General features: G+C 44.0%; 2 protein-coding genes across 2 annotated transcripts; one reads left to right on the forward strand and one right to left on the reverse strand.

Annotated features, from left to right (window-relative positions):
- The first annotated feature begins 538 nt into the window (after positions 1 to 538).
- On the forward strand, positions 539 to 6,834 carry LOC127300208 (probable LRR receptor-like serine/threonine-protein kinase At1g67720). Its single transcript, XM_051330291.2, has 15 exons — positions 539 to 998; positions 1,277 to 1,811; positions 2,146 to 2,651; positions 2,765 to 2,897; positions 2,981 to 3,052; positions 3,132 to 3,200; positions 3,279 to 3,350; positions 3,626 to 3,694; positions 3,970 to 4,127; positions 4,206 to 4,447; positions 4,925 to 5,051; positions 5,632 to 5,700; positions 5,788 to 5,971; positions 6,091 to 6,226; positions 6,317 to 6,834. The coding sequence occupies exons 1-15, from the start codon at positions 917 to 919 to the stop codon at positions 6,641 to 6,643; spliced, it is 2,781 nt and encodes a 926-aa protein (XP_051186251.1). The 5' UTR covers positions 539 to 916; the 3' UTR covers positions 6,644 to 6,834.
- A 150-nt stretch (positions 6,835 to 6,984) lies between these two features.
- Positions 6,985 to 14,284, reverse strand: LOC127300207 (uncharacterized). Its single transcript, XM_051330290.2, has 14 exons — positions 13,997 to 14,284; positions 13,519 to 13,618; positions 13,283 to 13,413; positions 13,044 to 13,206; positions 12,813 to 12,928; positions 11,942 to 12,025; positions 11,809 to 11,857; positions 11,629 to 11,720; positions 11,138 to 11,267; positions 10,921 to 10,997; positions 9,194 to 10,845; positions 8,472 to 8,852; positions 7,673 to 8,397; positions 6,985 to 7,388 (listed from the first exon to the last, which is right to left on the reverse strand). Coding segments are annotated over exons 1-13 (3,516 nt in total). The 5' UTR covers positions 13,999 to 14,284; the 3' UTR covers positions 6,985 to 7,388; positions 7,673 to 7,858.
- Positions 14,285 to 18,365: the final 4,081 nt, after the last annotated feature.

Raw genomic sequence — 18,365 nt, forward strand, 5'->3', positions numbered from 1 at the left:
CTGAGGGACGGGGGAAGGAGGTCCGCTGGGGTCTGGAGGCTGGGGGCCTCCGCTACCGCCAGGGAGGGGCGGCAGGGGAGGTTAGGGGCCCGGGAGGGGGACGCACTGATCTGGCAGGCCGGATTCACAATGTGTGTTCGGACTTACCCAAACTAATGGAATGGGTCGCCGTTTTGGGTCGCCCCGTGAAGCTGCCATAACCATTTGAAACAATGGCATTGTAGGATACGAATATATTTATTCAATGAATGTACTTGGTTTTCTCTTCAGAAGCTTCCATTGAAGCACTGTGAAAAATAGAAAAAAATTTGACCCTACACATATGGTAGCACCCATCACAAGGGCCACAAAATGGTCCATAGAGCTGCCTCCCACACAGTTCCAAGAGAGGTGCCTCTTTCCCTTCGTCTTGCCAGCGGCCATGGGCCCGACCTGTCAGCCACACCTTTGTCCTGTCCGCAGCCCGCAGGTGGGGCTCCTTTCGCCTTTTTCACTGTCTTCCACACTGCCTTTTCTCCACTAAGCCACTCTCTAATCTTTTGCTTCTTCTTTCGTCGATTTTTGAGCAACTAATGCGCCCACTCCTCTGATTTCTCCCCAGTAAATGAGCAGCAGCATACGGATTACGGTCGGACTGTCAAGCGTGCTCGTCTTCTTCTTCTAGCTCAGAGCCAGCCAGAGGAGCCGCCCCCGCCCACAGCCAGCCTCCTTTCCTCGCCCGCACCTCCGTAGGAACAGAACAATGGAGTGACGGAAGGATACATACAGGGCTGCCGTGCTCGCTTCTTGTGTTCCTCTCCCGTGTCCGAGCTGGGATGAGGATCCCGTCGATTTCGATCCCTTGATGCACGCTGCAGCTCAGGTTGCCTACCAACTTTGCTTCCCTCTCTGGGAGTGAGGTCTCGGGAGGGGTTCCATGGCGTCCGCCGCCGCCACCACCGTTCTCCTCCTCAACCTGCAGCTGCTGCTCCTCTTCTCTCTCTCCACTGCTCAGCCCGGTGAGTCACCCTTCCCTCCTTTCTCACTGATTTCTTTAGGCCATGAAGGATTAGTGGCGTTTCACATAATCAGTCTTAGATTCCAGATTTCTGAGGAGATTTGTGCAGGATATGCATGCGCATACTCATACAGACACAATTGATAATCCATTCAGATTTCACATTCCTATGCGACACATGTACTATGCTAGTACTTGCTAAGCAGTTAGGGGACCAACCAGACTGGTCTGCCAACAAAACATCCAAAATAAAACTCTGCAAATTGGGCTTGTATGCAGGTTTCATCAGCCTGGATTGCGGGGGAGCCGACGATTACACGGATGGAATCGGGATCCAGTGGACCTCCGATGCCAAGCTGGTATCCGGTGGCCAGACCGCAAACATGCTGCTCCAGAACCAGCCCCAGAAGCACTACACAACTCTGAGGTATTTTCCAGCAGACACCAGGAAGTACTGCTACACGATGAATGTGAGGACCAGGACGCGGTACCTCGTCAGAGCTAGCTTCCTCTACGGCAACTTCGACAACAGCAACGTCTACCCCAAGTTCGACCTCTCCCTCGGAGCAACCCCCTGGTCGACGGTCATAATCGATGATGCCGACACGCCGGTGGTAGAGGAGGCCATTGTCTTGGCCGCTGCTCCGACGCTCAGTGTCTGCCTCTCCAATGCCAGTACGGGGCAGCCGTTTATTTCTACGCTCGAGCTTCGCCAGTTTAATGGTTCACTCTACTATACTGACTATGAGGCACAGTTCTTCCTTGCACTGTCTGCAAGGATCAATTTTGGTGCTGTAGACAGTAAATCAGTCAGGTAATGATGTGGTACTCTTTTTTTTTTTTTTGTTGAGAAATACCGAGTACAGCTTAGACGCACACCACCACATGCACACACTCACATAGTGCCTATTGTGCCAACATTGTCCGTAGCTTCATATCAAGATTGAAAACATGTGCATGTTGTTCTGTCCTAGTGAGGTAGCAGTTCTACTGCCATAAGAGTGTGTCAGTGTTATTTTCCCTTTTTGAGATATATTACAATATTTTGATCACACTTCACTTGGTGTCATGAGTTATAAGTTATAACATACAAATGTCTTGTTCGATAAAAAAAATCACTGAAGGGTGCTCTTCTTTGAATTTCTCAGGTACCCTGATGATCCATTCGATAGGATATGGGAATCGGATTCTGTGAAGAGAGCTAATTATCTGGTTGATGTTGCTCCGGGGACTCAAAAAGTATCAACCACAAACCCTGTTTTTGTCGGTACCGAATTAGAACCACCTGAAAAGGTCATGCAAACAGCAGTGGTTGGCCGAAATGGATCCTTGAACTACCGGCTTGATTTGGAAGGGTTCCCAGGAAATGCATGGGGTGTCTCATATTTCGCAGAGATTGAGGATTTGGCCCCAAACGAAACTAGAAAGTTTAAGTTAGTGGTTCCTGGCATGCCAGCATTCAGTAAACCAACCGTTGACGTGGAGGAAAATGCTCAGGGGAAGTATCGTTTGTACCAACCAGGTTACGTTAACATCTCACTTCCATTTGTTTTCTCGTTCGAGTTCAGGAAGACAAATGATTCTTCGAAGGGTCCAATCTTGAATGCCATGGAAATTTACAAACATGTCCAGATTACTATGGGATCTCAAGATGGTAACCAACAGCCCACATTTTCTTTTATTTTATAGGATAGAGCTGACCTTGTAGTCAATGTATAGTAGAAAAGAACTGATTTGACTAATTTAGTGGTTCCATAATATTGACAGCAAACATCATGGCTAGCTTGGTCTCACGGTATCCGCAAGCAGGTTGGGCACAAGAGGGTGGTGATCCGTGCTTGCCAGCATCATGGACCTGGGTGCAATGCAGTTCAGAAGCAGCACCTAGGGTTTTTTCGATGTATGATAGTCGTGCAATTCTGCCTTCACTTTGGAGTTATTTACTAATATCTTGTACTAAAACCTAAGAATTGTCCCTCGCAGCACGTTGTCAGGGAAGAACATTACAGGAAGTATCCCTGAGGAACTGACAAAGTTATCCGCACTGGTCGACTTGTAAGATCAGATGGTTCATTCTTTTCATCTTCCTTTTTTCCGCTTCCACTTTTCTGACCTATTTTCTTTGAAAATGCAGAAAACTCGATGGTAACTCATTTTCTGGTGAGATCCCTGATTTCAGTGGATGCAGAAATCTGCAGTATATGTGAGTTTGCAGTTTTTGTCATAGTGCAGCATTCTGCAGGATTTATCGAACTAATTCATTTTTTTTCCTGTATTGCAGTCACCTTGAAAACAATCAGTTAACTGGTGAATTGCCATCCTCATTGGGGGATCTTCCTAACCTCAAAGAGTTGTAAGTTACTACATACTTATGTGCACTTTGTTTCTCCATTTCAGTGCAAATCTACCTTCATGCATAAACTTTGACTAATATTTAAAAATCAAGCATAATATTACAAATATCTTTTCTAGAAAATCTGGAGTAGAGGGGGGCAACAGCCCCCCTTGGCCTAGGGAAGCTCCACCATTGATGTTTTCGATTTTATCTTCTTTCTGGTACAAATGCATTTGATGAAACGTCTTTGCAGAAATAAAAGTTTTGCACTTACTAATTCCCAACCTTTACAGGTATATTCAGAACAATAGGCTTTCCGGACATATTCCAAGGGCACTTTCCAAGAAGAGCATTATTTTCAAGTATGTAACTCTCTTTAGGCAGATGTTGCTTAGTACGTTCCAGATTATTAACGCGTAATATTGTGCTTGAGAATGCTATTGTGGCTGGGCAAGCTTCGCATACCTTTGCTGGCGTTGTAATGGCTCCATATGTAGGGAGCACAATTATACCTTTCCCTTAGTGTCTTGCGTGTAAATTGAGATATTATTAAGAGGCATTCTTAAACTGGGGAAAAACTCAACCTGATAGTCTTCTTTATGACGTTTCTTCTGTTCTAATTTCTTACCTGCTGCAGCTGGTCAGGCAACAATGGCCTTGGAAAGGGAGGTGAGAGTATTAGCCGCAGCACCATAGTGGAAATCGTCTGTGCTGTGGTTGGGGCCATCTTGTTACTTGCGATTGCTATTGGATGTTGTTTGTGTACACGCAAAAGAAAGAAAAAACCATCACATGGTATGTATATTCTTTGGATCACTGGATGTTTCTGGTACTGTGTAAGAACATGCACTGATTATTTATTGCCATGTCTAGAAACTGTTGTTCTGGCAGCACCAGCAAAAAAGCTAGGATCATATTTCAGTGAAGTAGCCACAGAATCAGCGCACAGATTTGCTTTGTCAGAAATTGAAGACGCTACTGATAAATTTGAGAAGAGAATCGGCTCTGGAGGATTTGGCATAGTATACTATGGGAAGCTGACAGATGGGAGAGAGATCGCAGTCAAGCTTCTCACAAACGACTCCTATCAGGGCATCCGAGAATTCTTGAATGAGGTCAGCTTCTGTTTTAGCCTTGTTTAAGTTTATACTGCAGAACTTTAAAAAACCACTGGTGATTAGATAAACACAATGCTTTTAGAGTTTTCTAGTATCGCTTGGTAGATTGAAGCCCTGAAATGGAACAAGGACCAGATATGTTCTTGGGCCCCCTGCCTCTTTTTTCTTATCTAATAGCCTGCTAATGTGATGTGAGCATGTTACAACTGTTGCATCAAATACATTTATAGTCTATCTTAGATTAGATGGAAGTACTTATTCTCAACGTCACTACAGTTTTTGTAATGATTCGGTGCCTGAAGCTTGCTGTTTCAAATGTTCATTGCATTCTGTATCTACATATCCCTTTTGTTTAGTCTGTTGTAATGGTCTACTGGACAGCCATATCATGATATGATTGCCTGCACCATATTCTCATGCATGTCTTTTATTCTGGATGGTTGTCCTGATGAGTTAGCTGGCTTTTTTTTTCAGGTAGCGTTGCTTTCCAGAATACATCATAGGAACTTGGTGACCTTCTTTGGTTACAGTCAGCAAGATGGGAAAAATATACTTGTGTATGAGTTCATGCACAATGGGACACTAAAAGAGCACCTTCGTGGTAAGTCCTCTTAGCTGACGTTAAATCTGGTTTGTAGGATCAACAGTACACTGTCGGTATGTAGATAATGATTCTTTACAAGCAACACACTAGCTAACCCGCGAAGCTGCACTAGCAGCGCAATTCGTACTCGGTGTGTAGACAATGATTCCTTACAAGCAACACACTAGCTAATCCGTGAAGCTTCACTAGCAGCGCAAGTTGTACTCACGCTCGAGCCACCCTTGCCTGTGCTGCATGTCTGGGCCACGAACTGTTCTTTAGAGTACTGAGTGTCTGCATGACAGCTTGGCCAGTCTAGTTGGTTTACCTCAAATTTTCACTCCAATCAGGTTCCTACTAAAGTTCGATTAGTTTTTTCCTGACATTGCTGATTTTTACCTTTAAAACAAAACTTGCCACGGACCATTAAGAAATTCCAATATTACACACACATTTTTTTGTTAATAATCTGTATTTTGTGGTTTATTCTTCAATGTTGAGCTGCATGATCGACATGGAACTGTTAGCTTAATGTGCTCCTTGCTCCTTAGAGTAGAATAGCATACTCCTATACAATATGAACCTCCGATGTTTGCAGGAGGACCTAATGATGTAAAAATAACTAGCTGGGTCAAGCGTCTTGAGATAGCTGAAGATGCTGCAAAAGGTCTCTCTCTCAATTTCCCTCTGATTCTTCTACTAGCACCCAATCTGAAGATTCTGAATCTCTCTTTTTTTTACATGATGAATCCAGGTATAGAGTATCTCCATACTGGATGCTCTCCAACCATCATTCACAGAGACCTGAAGAGTAGCAACATTTTACTTGACAAGAATAATAGGGCAAAAGTTGCAGACTTTGGCCTATCAAAACCTGCCGTGGATGGGTCTCATGTATCAAGTATAGTGCGTGGAACGGTTGGGTATCTGGATCCAGAGTAAGATCAGTTTATTGAGCTTATTATTTGTTTCATGTGCCATGGTTTAGCAAATTAAACTGTTATCTTTTGGTGGCATCTGAATCATACTGTTTTCTTCTTCTGATGATGATGTGTAGATACTACATCTCTCAGCAGCTAACCGAGAAGAGCGATATCTACAGTTTTGGTGTGATTCTCCTTGAGCTAATCTCTGGCCACGAGCCAATCTCTAGTGACAACTTTGGGCTCAATTGCCGTAACATTGTGGCGTGGGTAAGTATCCTGTGTTCCATGGCTTTTTTCTGCATTTGGTTTGTGCTTTGATGACCAATACGGCTGACTAAATGAACTCAAATTGGCCAGGCAAGGTCACACATCGAGAGTGGGAACATTGACGCCATCATTGATGAATCACTTGACCCCGGATACGACGTGCAGTCAGTGTGGAAGATCGCGGAGGCAGGCATCATGTGTGTGAAGCCAAAGGGTGCGCAGAGGCCAACCATCTCAGAGGTGCTGAAAGAGATCCAGGACGCCCTCGCCATAGAGATGCAGCGAGAGGCACCCCAGGCTCAGCAGCTCATGTCCAAGAGATCCATGGGTTCTGGCTCCATTAACACAGATAACAGCGTGGACTTGGAGCAGAATGCGTCGTTTGATGAAATGCTCATGCGGCCAGGGCTCAGATAGAATCAGGATTGCAAGATGCCTTTTGTCGTTGTAGTCAGGTTTTCTGTTCCCTTGTAACGGTTTGAAAGCTGTGAATGACATTAGCTTTAGCTACGAAGCACAAAATTTGATGACTAAAGAATAGCCGACCTGGAAGTATTGTTCAAGTTGCTTTAGAGCTGTTAAGATGGAACATTTAAATTGTTTTGCTAGGATGGATAGAAAGGATGGGGATATGAGGCAAACACATAATTTGACTGCATGGAATTTGCACAACAAAAAGGGATCCATCCTCCAGATTCAATTTCATGACATCTGACAAATGTTCATCTCAAACTAACAAAACTGATTTGTTTACTAGATACATATGAAACCTTGCTTGAGATTTCCATAACTGCACACAACAGATAATAACAAGATTACATGTGTACTCAAAACCTTCCTTCAGTTTGATACCAAACAATTGTGAATTGAGCTATAGACGATAGTCATTTGCTTTTGGTTTTTGGCTCAGCAAACCACACACCAAACCATGAGCTTCTATGCACCACAAGAGCTACCAGCGGCAAGTTACATATCATGTACAAAGGGACTCCTTCCATTTTCCCAAGGCAAGAAAACATTTACACAGCTACGATGGTGAAATAAAGAACAAAATGTTAAATAGTTCCACCCTTCTCAAGCCGGCTTTGATCGCACCCAACCCACATGGATCCATATACTTCAAGGGCCACCTGTTCATGTATGACTTCGCCTCGAAAGGAACCTGATGACCAAGCAAGGTAACAAACAACAGTTGGTTAGTGTGCCAGCACATCCAGCAACATCTTTTTTTAACGGAACCCAGCAACATCCAGAACACTGTAAAACATAAATAGAATTGAAGACAAGGCCAAAGAGAGGGTCCTTACCAAGTCCTAACAAACTTAAACTGATGACCGAAGAAGAAACAAACTAAAAGCAACTATTCAGGTACAAGGGGTAGGTGTCTAAGCATAATAAACAGAGACACGTGTATCAAAAAAGTGGATAAAATGGTGAAGCGGATACCTGGTGCTTAGAAGGGCTGGTGAACTCTGGTTCATGTTGGTCCATTTGCATCAACTACCCTTCCAATAGCTCACGTACCAGCTCATAAGCACAATCATTAGAAAGCACTGTGCAACCAGTTACTTTCATAACAAGACATGCCCCAAGCTCGAGGCGGACAGGTCAAATATGCATCTTCCAAGACAATTAAAATCCAAAGGTTCTGTTATATATATCATTTGAACCCAGCATGTGAAAGTTGTTCGCTTCAGTTGGGTATAACATCCTCGACATGTCTGACATGGGAACATTATTCCCCTGTCTCAAATCACTCCAGCCATCCCAGTGACCATTTGCAAGCTGTGAGTTTCTGGGTTGTTGGAGTGACATCTGGGCATAAGAGGATAAAGAACCATGGTTCTGTGGCAAAAGTCGGGATGCCAGATAATTATCATTCATAGAGTTGAATGAATCCTGACCATGGTCTGGATATCTGAGATTTTGATGAGGGGGCATACTCTGTTGCATAAGTAACTGAAGCCTTGGATCATTATTTGATGTTTGCAACTGTGTTGAAAATGGAGCATTTTTTAAATCCAACCCTGAATCACTAACTCCTGGCATCCGCCCTTTGCCCACAGCCAGTATAGCAGGATCAATAAATTCTATGTCACTTGAGTGTCTAGACATCTGTGGTTGATACTGATTGGTGTGGCTACCAAAAAGATTATCGAGTAGACGAGTTTCTGCCAAGAATAGCAAATTTATAAGAAACTGAAATTAGCTTTGGAGAAGCAAATAAGATAGGAAGACAATAGACCTGAGTATGTTGAGCCATATGCCTGGTTAGACCCATTCTGGGATGAAAATCCCGCAGAAAAGCCAGGAGGGATATTAGACACGTCCTGGGAAGAAAATCCAGAATTAAATCCACGAGGTGGATTAGACCCAGCCTGAGATGAAAATCCATGAGGCGGATTAGACCCAGCCTGAGATGAAAATCCATGAGGGGGATTAGATCCAGCCTGAGATGAAAATCCAGAAGGAAATCCATGAGGAGGATTCAACATATCCTGAGATGAGAATCCTGAAGAAAATCCAGGTGGTGGATTCAACCCATCCTGAGATGAAAATCCAGGAGGGGGAACTCTCGCTGGTGCCGAAAATCCAGGAGGTGCAGATATTTTGGACCTTGAAGAGCCTGACAATGAGAACATCAGTTACCGAGCCATTTCAAAGAAGAATAACAGAAATACAATATATGCTATCATCAATAGATCAACAAACCATTGACATGAATTAAACCATTTATCAACGCTCAACAAGAAACAGATTAACTGTACATTGCTTTAGTACGGCAAGTAACATTTTTTAGTTTTGTATTATTTCAGCAGGCCAGTTGGTTTTGTATTATTTCAGCAGACAAATGAAAACTAAGATAAAAGAGAGAAAGCACAGATTAATTAGGAAAAGCTTCCAATTACAGTAGTAAACAAAAAAGTTCCTGTTCAGTGAAATACAGAACACACAAGTATCACTCACCAGCAGTTGCTATATCCGGCATAGCAAGAGGATTGCTCTTTGAAAACTCTTCCTCAGAAGACTGGAAGACGGCGCCATTCTGATAAAAGTTGCCATGAGAGTTCTGGGATAGCAAACTGAAATTCTGATCACTACCAGGATTTCTGAAAGATGAATCCTGGAAATTCCGTTGATTATCCTGTCTAGCAAATGAAAATCTCGACTCATTACTGCTGCCTTTTGATTTCCATGAAGGCGCGTCATTCTTTTCAGATTCGTTGAGCATCTTAACAAAATTGTTAGCAGTCGAATATGACTCATCCCATGGATCAAACTCCAAAGACAAAATATCAGATATTATACTGCCCTCATCCTTATTTCCACCTATAGCCTTGCCAAAACCTCCTACATTATCATTTCTTGCTGCATCCAGTAGTCCATGCTGGTGACTTCTCATACCAGAATGTTCGGAAACCATACCAGGCGTATACATAGGCCCTAGCCCCTCTTGACGTCCATTCAACAAGGTAGAATTGTTGTCCGTTGAAGATAGCAGCCCAGTGTACATCATGGTGCCAGAAGATCTATTATCACTTGTCGAAGTACGGTTAATTTCTTTATCATTCCACAAAGAAATATGTGATGTATTAGCAGTAGGGACATAAGATGAAGATGATGTTTGATCTGTAGTATCCAGCATCCTGACATGGGATTTATCAGTGGCCACAGAAGAATTCCATATGTCATTTAAAGGAGAAGTCGCACGAGAACTTTGCAGCTCTGAACTCCAGTCAAGATGCTTATCAGAACTAGATTGAGAAGAAAATACAGAGTCCTTATTTTCTGATGACAAAAGCCCGGCAAGCTTCAAATGAGATTGTTCATTGTTCAAAGTTTGACTCAAAGGCACCGACATATTAAGAACCGCACCTGGCTGTTGGTTTTCTTCCTTACTATGAACCTTATCTTTGCTATCTAAAGTTAGTGAAGATACTCCAACAGATAACTTATCGACTTCTGTGTCCCGGGGTCTACTCTCACTAGCAGTGTGATTTGGTTGACTGTTTATAGTTCTCAAAGTAGGGTTTTTAGGACCCATATTGGTAAACTGGTGGTCACCATTACCACCCTTTACATCTGAATTAGATATTGCTGAACGTGACACACAATCTGTAAGACTTTGCTTGGAACTGTTTAACGCTGCAGCATTATTTGTTGTTGATGATGATGACTTAGACACAAGCTGGCCTGGCTCTGTTGGATTCGAAGACGCTGGAGGAACAAGCTGTCCATTTACAACTTGTTTTTCCTCACTTCCTTTTGACGCTTCGTCTGATGCTACAACTTCATCATCATTCCAAGCTGAAGGTATTGTAGAAAAGTCTATGTCCAATGACGACTCCAGTGATGTTGCAGCTTGGGTTTCCTTTGCAATACCAGGTCTATACGGCTTCAAGGTTTTAGATAGACTATCTCGCTCTGATACTTGTCGTCCTTCAGTCAATTTTGGTACTGTGCTTGTATCATCATTCCATGAAGAAGGTAGCCTTGCACTCGAAATCATAGAAGAACTCGAATATGAATTACTCTGTGCCTCTGATTTTGATTTTACAAGAGATTGTGAGGATGCCACCTCAGTTGCTGATGTCCTTGTGTTCAGATCACGATGCCCCCTGCGCATACCAAAAGTTTAGCAGCATGTTGCATTTTAAAATGTAACATAATATACTCCAAGAGGAGAACCATACCATGAAGTAGCTGGTGGCAGTGTGGACCTCCCTGAACTACTGTTTGGAGGTGACAGTCTTGATTGGCTTGTTGTATTCTGCACAGAAGGACAATGGTACAACATCATGCAAACCAACAAAGACAGTTGTCAACAAATTGCCCTAGGCAGGAAATCAGAACGATTTTTTAAAAAAGAATGAACATGTCATCATTTGAATCCACTATTGAAGAACATACAGTTGTTCCATTCTTGATTGTATGTTTGGCTGAAACCACCGCACTATAAGAGAAATCATCTGCTGGAGGAGGCAATACAGTTCCTGCGCGTCTTTGAGAAACAGTAGACGCCATTTGAGGAACCCTACTCCTGATAGAAGCATCAGAGGATGAGTTAAAATGTCAGCTGAAACTATTACGAGTTTAGCTATTTATTTTTCAGAAAAAGGGGCTCCCCAAAGCAAACTACTACATGCTTTAGCAATTTATACCTCAAAGAGAAAATTGCTCACCAAAACAATAGAACGGAATTAGTCATGCACAATAGAACAGGAAGACCATTTCCCAGATCCAATTCTGTCCTAAGGCAACAATTCCTAGTAGGCTACTAGTGTAGAGAGAAGTGGAACAATAGACTGCGAGATTTGTCGCTTTGAACAAAAAATAGATGAAGCAAGCAGAGAAATAACTGTGGTTCCACATTAATAAGTTAAGAGAAAGGTAGGTGTTACCTGGTATATGCTGAGATTATCTCATCTTTAGTGAAACTATCCTCCTGACTGCCTACATCATGTAAATAGAGACAATCTGGATTCCCACATGTCTGAGAAAAAAACAAAGAAGCACTGAGATAGATAGCACTACGTAGAGTACTAGTAAATTAAGCTGTCAGGATGAAGCATCAATTGTACCATGTTCCGCAGCCATGCATGGCAATATTTTGTAGTACCAAAGCATGCTCTGCAACAATAAAAAAAATTATAATATCATTACTGTGCAAAACTGCTAGAAGAGAAGAAACAACATATAAAGGCTAACCCTAACCTTAGCACTTTCCCTTCCAAGACAAAATTGTGTACAGCCTGAATACACCGGATGGCCTCTTCTTCTTTGGCGTAAGTAATATATCTGAACACATAGCCCAGTAATAAGTAATAAGCCAGTGTTTAAGAGTCAGTTTTCATCAATGGAGAGAACAGAGAACAGAAACCACAAGTCCATTAACTATGCGCTACTAAATTTCTTTTGAGTACACATGATGGATATAGTCCACAGATTCTACTTGAGGATCTCCTTTTATTTTTAGTAAAGTAGATGTTTCCTTTAAGCTTTCTTCTGCACCCAAGTAGATATAAGCTGAGTAAAGATGTACTTCATTCAACAGTCAACTTATTCCACAATCCATGTTTTCCATATTTCTGAAATCATAAGGACCCTAAGACTAAATACATCCAGACAATGCTATATGATTCTCGAGAGAAATATGGAGTACCGAGTAAACAAATGGAACTTTGTACTCAGTGGAGAAGTACAATCTACTCTAAGGAACAACTGACATCCGTATACACAGGTCTTCTGAGCTCAACTCAGATAGAACAGGAAAAAATTCGATTCAGAATATTCTGGTCAAGTGCACTCATACCATGACCTAAGAATATTTAGGACACTGGAAAGCTTCGTGTCAGCTATAATTGTCCATTATTTTCACCAACTTTTTATGGAAAATTGTGTAATTAAAGACAACCAAACTCTCACTTTGCTTTCCATGTCACATATTAGAGTTTCTCTAGCTTAGGAACGTATTAAATGCTAGAAGCACTCTGGTAATGGGGTAAGAGGGTAGACACTTAATAATATATCAATGCACGCAATGTTAGTAATATGGGAAGATCATTAGTGTCGTTTGTAGACATACACGCTGATACCGTTATTTGCTGCTGTCTGCTGCTGGGAAGGAGTCCCAGTTGGACGAGAAACTGAAACCTTCAAAACCTTCCCATACTGACCAAAGTATTCCCTGCGCTCCAGTACCTAAAACAGAGGAAGATAATAATGTTGACGTGAGGGCTAGAATTTACAGCGTGGCGACAGAATTTAGATGTTCCATAAGAAGATAATAAGGATATGTGCAGAATATAGTTCTCACACTCTCATTGCATAAATTTGCAGGCAGTCCAATTATATACACGAGGTTCCTCTGTATAACTCTGACACTGGCGAGATGCTTCTTAGCTTCCACAGTTAGTGCCTTTGACTTGACCTTTTGGGTCTTCTGTTTCTTGTCTGTGTTTTTATCTGCTACAGCCGTCCTGTATCCATGCAAATCCAAATGAATGTAAGGGGCAGAGCATCGGGTAAACTGGAAGTTTGAGGTTGGCATACTACCTGTCACAAGTGGCAGCTGCCATCTTGACAATCCTGTCCTTGTCGTAGCGCGTGCGGCAAGCAGGGCAACGCCCCTCCGTGTCCTCCTTCTCCGCCATATCAATGATGTGGTGCCAGCACCAGACACAAATCTGCGAAGCCGCGTACATACAGAAACAAAACAGTGAGAAAAGAACAGGGCGCTGGTTGGTGCATAAGGCAGGGGCGGCCCGGTGGGAGGGAGGGAGGGGCGGTACCTCGTAGCCACATTTGCAGGGCTTGAGCTGCTGGTCAGTGATGTCCATCTCCTCGGCGCAGAGCGGGCAGGTGCGGTCTCCGTCGTCGCTCATGGTCATCCTACGGTTCCACGGCACGGGGAGGAGCACAGAGACGTCAAAAAAAATCTATCTTTAGGGACAAACAAACGAAATCGATGTGCTGCAATCCCGGACAGAGCTAGCCGGAAGGCTGAGATCCCAAATAAGCACGCTAGAAACAAGGCGCGCGGATAAGGTCAATCAATACGCGGGATTCCAACGAATCGAGCCCCCAATCTATCCGTGTAACCGTTCTACCAGTTCCGAAATTCCGAGGCGGCTTGCGGTGGGGGGCGACAAGCGCATCGAAATTAGCTAGCAGCGCGGCGGCGAGGTCTAAATTTCCGATCGGATTGTGCCGAATCTGCGCGTGGAACGATTGTGGAATCGCGGGGGCGGAGGGATCAGGCGGACTCACATTGGAGGCGGATCCGATTGGGCGGCGCGGCGCGAGAGGGGAAACCCTAGCGGGGGGATTGACTGGCGGAGGTGTGGTGGCGGGGGCGGGGGCTCTCTGTGATGGAATCAAGCGGGGCGAGGGAGAAGAGGGAGGTGGGATTGGTGGTGGGCGAGGGGAGATGGGTGGTGGATTGGGGGCGAAAAGGTTGGACTTTTGGTGGAGGAAGAGGAGAGTTGAGTCGATGTGTTGTATGTGCTCGCTCGCTCGCGTAGGGGAACGAAGGGAAGACGAAAGCAGGGAGGCAGGCAGGCAGGAAGGAGATGGCTGCAATGCAAGGCAGGGGCGGAGAAGGGATTGCCGCACCACCACTCGATCCTGGATCGCCTCCTCCTGTGCCCTACCATGTGCCCCCTCTCCTTCTTCTATCTATTTATTATATCATAGGCATGATTCAAAAACACATAAATAAACGATGTACTCTCTACTCTAAGGATGAATTAGAAGTCATTCAATGTTGGGTAATAATACAAGTTTTCTTTTTTTGCATAAGAAACACATGAACTCTATGAAAGAATCATGTGTTACTTTCTCGCGGAAGTAAATAAATTTGTACGCGTAACCACCTACTTAATCGGTTACTTTCGGCAAGAAACCAAGCGCGTCAAAATAGCGGTGGACCCCACCCATATACATCCTCTCCCAATCTTGATATGTTTCTCTCTTGTCTCAATCTCCACCATTCCCCTTCGCTCTCACAATTTATGACCACCATGTAATGTGGCTCTTTTCTCGTTGCGCTACCATGTGACCTTCTTCTTTTGTAGGAATTTTTTATTCGCATGATTCAAGAATACATAAACGATGTATCAATTAGAAGTCATTGAATGTTGGATATGTAGAAGTTTAAAAAATTGTAGGAACCACATGAACACTATGAAGAGTTATGTGTTACTTTCCCGTGGAAGTAAATAAAATTTGCGCACGTACTCGGTTACTTCCAGCAAGAAAGCGCGCTACAACAGCAGTGGACCCTACCCATAAGCATTTCGCCTTTTCTCCTCGGCCATCTCCCAATCCTAATATGCCTCTCTCTTGTCTAAATCTCTACCCCCCTCACTCTCACAGCCAATGACCACCCTGCAATTGTGGCCCCTTTCTCCGTCATCATTTTGTATTCACTAGTCAACGTGATTCGATCAGATCTAAGTATTTGTGAGCATGACCATTGCAGGTGCTATTGAAAATTCACAGATCTCCATTTTCTTTTGTTCCCTACTTTCGTCACTTGTGTCACTTCTTTGGAGCTTTCCTAGGCTATGATGCCCTTAGTCATTGCTAGCTTCACCAAGGAAACTTGGTTTCAGAGCCCCTCCAAATGTGAACCTTGTCAGTTTTTTCTTTGAAACTTTTAAGATGAATGATGTATTTGTTACTAGAAGGAAGGTGTGCGTGTTATGGTTTATATAGATGCTTATTTCTGATTTGGAATATTTATTTAAGGTTGAACCGCCCTTGGAAATATTGGCATGTTTATCCTTAATTATTTTAAAATTCAAAGAAATGTTTTTTTAAAAAAACTCCCTAACCGTTAACCACCTACTCGGTTAGTTCCGGTATGAAATCAAACACGACAAAACATAGGTGGGCCCTAACTTTGCATATATTTTTCATTGGCCCCTTTTCCCTATCCCTTGTTTCCCTTTCATCTGACCCTTTATATTAGGTCTTTTTCTACCACGTGATTCAAAATCACATAAACGACATACATTGAATGTTGGATATCACTGGAAGTTTTGTAATTACATAAGAAATAAATGAACTCTATCTACAAAGAATCGTGTGTTTCTTTATTGTATAAATAGATAAAAAATAACTCCCTACTTGGTTACTTCCGACAGAAAATTAAGCACACCAAAATGGTGGTGGACCCCACCTTTGCATATCTAGTTTTTCATCCACCTCTTTTCTCGTGCTTGTCTCACTCTCTTGATCTCTCTCCGTCATTCCGACCATCGATCGACTATGGTTTTGGTGGTGGCAACGGGTGGTGGACTGGAAGCAAAAAGGTTGGACTTTTGGTGGAGGAAGAGGAGAGTTGAGTTCATGTGTATGTGCTCGCTTGTGTTGGGTTTGCGCTACGTGACGAGGTATCGACTCGTCAATGCATACAGATTGTAGACTTAGGGTTTCGTAGAAAATAGAGGGTAGGTATATCTTGAAAGTTGTTAGACGAACTGATACGTCCAAAATGTATCTACTTTCCCGAACACTTTTGTTGTTGTTTTCCCTCTAATTTGTGTGTTTCGAATACAACTAACACGGACTAATGTTGTTTTCAGCAGAATTGCTCTCGTGTCTCGTTTTTGTGTAGAAATCCAACTTTCAGGAAAATTCCCAGAAAATATCGCAAAGTCCCTATTTTACCCGAAGACTCACGGAGCCAGAATACGAGACGGAGAAGAGCCACGAGGGGCCCACACCTGGCCTAGGTGCGGGCCACCACTGGCCGCGCCTAGGGGTGTTGTGCCGCCTCGGGCACCCCCTCGGCCTCTCCTCCTAACTATATAAAAGGCCCTGACCCTGAAAATAGAGGGGGGTACGATGTTTTTCTAGAAAGAGTTCCGCTGCTCCGCCGCCACCAGAAACCTCAATCCGGGAACCAGAAACTCCGTTCTGGCACCCTGCCGGACGAATAATTGGAGGAGATCATCGCCATCATCATCACCAACGCCTCTCCATCAACCATCCATGATTCCCCCATCCATGCATGAGTAATTCCCCCGCTCTAGGCTGTAAGGTATGATAGGGATTGGATGGGATCATTCATCTAATAGCTATAAGATTGTTAGGGGCATAGTGCCTAGTATCTGTTGTTAGTATTTTTGACATTGTCGCAACTTGTTGTGCTTAATGCTTGTCACTTTGGGCCCGAGTGCCATGATCTCAGATCTGAACATGTTATTGATTCATCAGGATAATTATTGTTTTTTATCTTACCTTCAAGTTGTATACACATATGAAAGATCGAGATGTCGCCTAGAGGGGGGGTGAATAGGCAATTAAAAACTCTTACAGATTTGTCTTGTAATAATGCGGAATTAAACTATCGTTTAGTTTACAAGCACAAACCCTAAATATGCTAAGCTCAAGTAAGTGTAACAATAGCAACTAGAGCTAAGAAAGATAGGCACAAGATATATGTAGCACAAGTGATAGCAAGATATATGTACTTCAAGCATGATGGCTATCACAAGGAAAGAGAGCTCGGGTATAGAAATAACCGAGGCACGCGAAGACGAGGATGTATTCCCGTGTTCCCTTCCTTTGCAAGAAGGTACGTCACGTTTGGAGGAGTGGAGGTCCCACGAAGGATTCCCCGCGCCACGAAGGCTCACCCTATTCTCCGAACCACACCCACGAAGGATAATGGCCCTTTCCTTATGGTTAGCTTTTCCTCCGCTCCGGAGATGGCAAGCTCCACAACCACTTCACAAGCTCCACGAAGGAGAAGCCCGGGCCTCTTCACAATCTTCTTGAAGAGATCACCGGAGCACCAACCGCCAAGCCAACTAGGAGTTGTTCCTCCAAGAGTAACAAGCTCATGGTCTCTCACTCGAACTAATCGTGGTGGAGAGCTCAACACTATGCAATGATGCAAAGCAAGAACACTAGAGGTGTTCAAGTCCTTCACACTCAAATCTCACCCAAGCAACAAATGCTAAGATGAGATTGGAGAGGACAAAAGAAGCCTGGTGACCGGGTGTATACGTGAGCACGCACTATCTGTCTGACACGTGTCTAACGCCGTTAGGTAAGATGTTAAACTGAGTGACCTAACTGCGTTGGCCATACTATATGTCAGTCCCCGTATCGCTCAGCACTAGTTGATGAAGGGAAGCTAAGTTCCAAACTACAAAACTCACGTGAAGTACGAAAGCAGCAAAATCGAACCACCACACGCGGAATTGCAGATAAAGAAATCAAGGGATGGGGCTGATTAGGTCCGGCGGTGGCTGTGGAGGTCGGGTTGGAGCGGAGCGCGTTGAGAGCTTCTGCAGCTCGCCTCGTCAAGCTCGAGCTCCTCCCAGCACGGGCCCCAATCGAGCGCCTCTACAACGAACAGCGGGTGTTGGTGTCCCACGGCGCCGCCCCCTCGATTCGATTCACATCCCAACCAGAAAAAAAAGATTCAACTACTTCCGGGCACCGGAGCTTTTCCACCGGATCTCCGGCGTCGGCGAGCGGATAGGCTGGGAGCCTCGTGCCTGCTCGACAGGTCCAACCTCTGTGAGCGCGCTCAAGAGCTCGTGGAGCTCACAACAAGTGAAGGTAGCCGGGGCGGCGGGCGGGGTGTTGGGTACCGGCCGGCGGGGGAGAGAGTCGTGGC

The sequence above is a fragment of the Lolium perenne genome, chromosome 5 (assembly GCF_019359855.2).
Source record: "Lolium perenne isolate Kyuss_39 chromosome 5, Kyuss_2.0, whole genome shotgun sequence".
Lineage (NCBI taxonomy): Eukaryota > Viridiplantae > Streptophyta > Magnoliopsida > Poales > Poaceae > Lolium > Lolium perenne.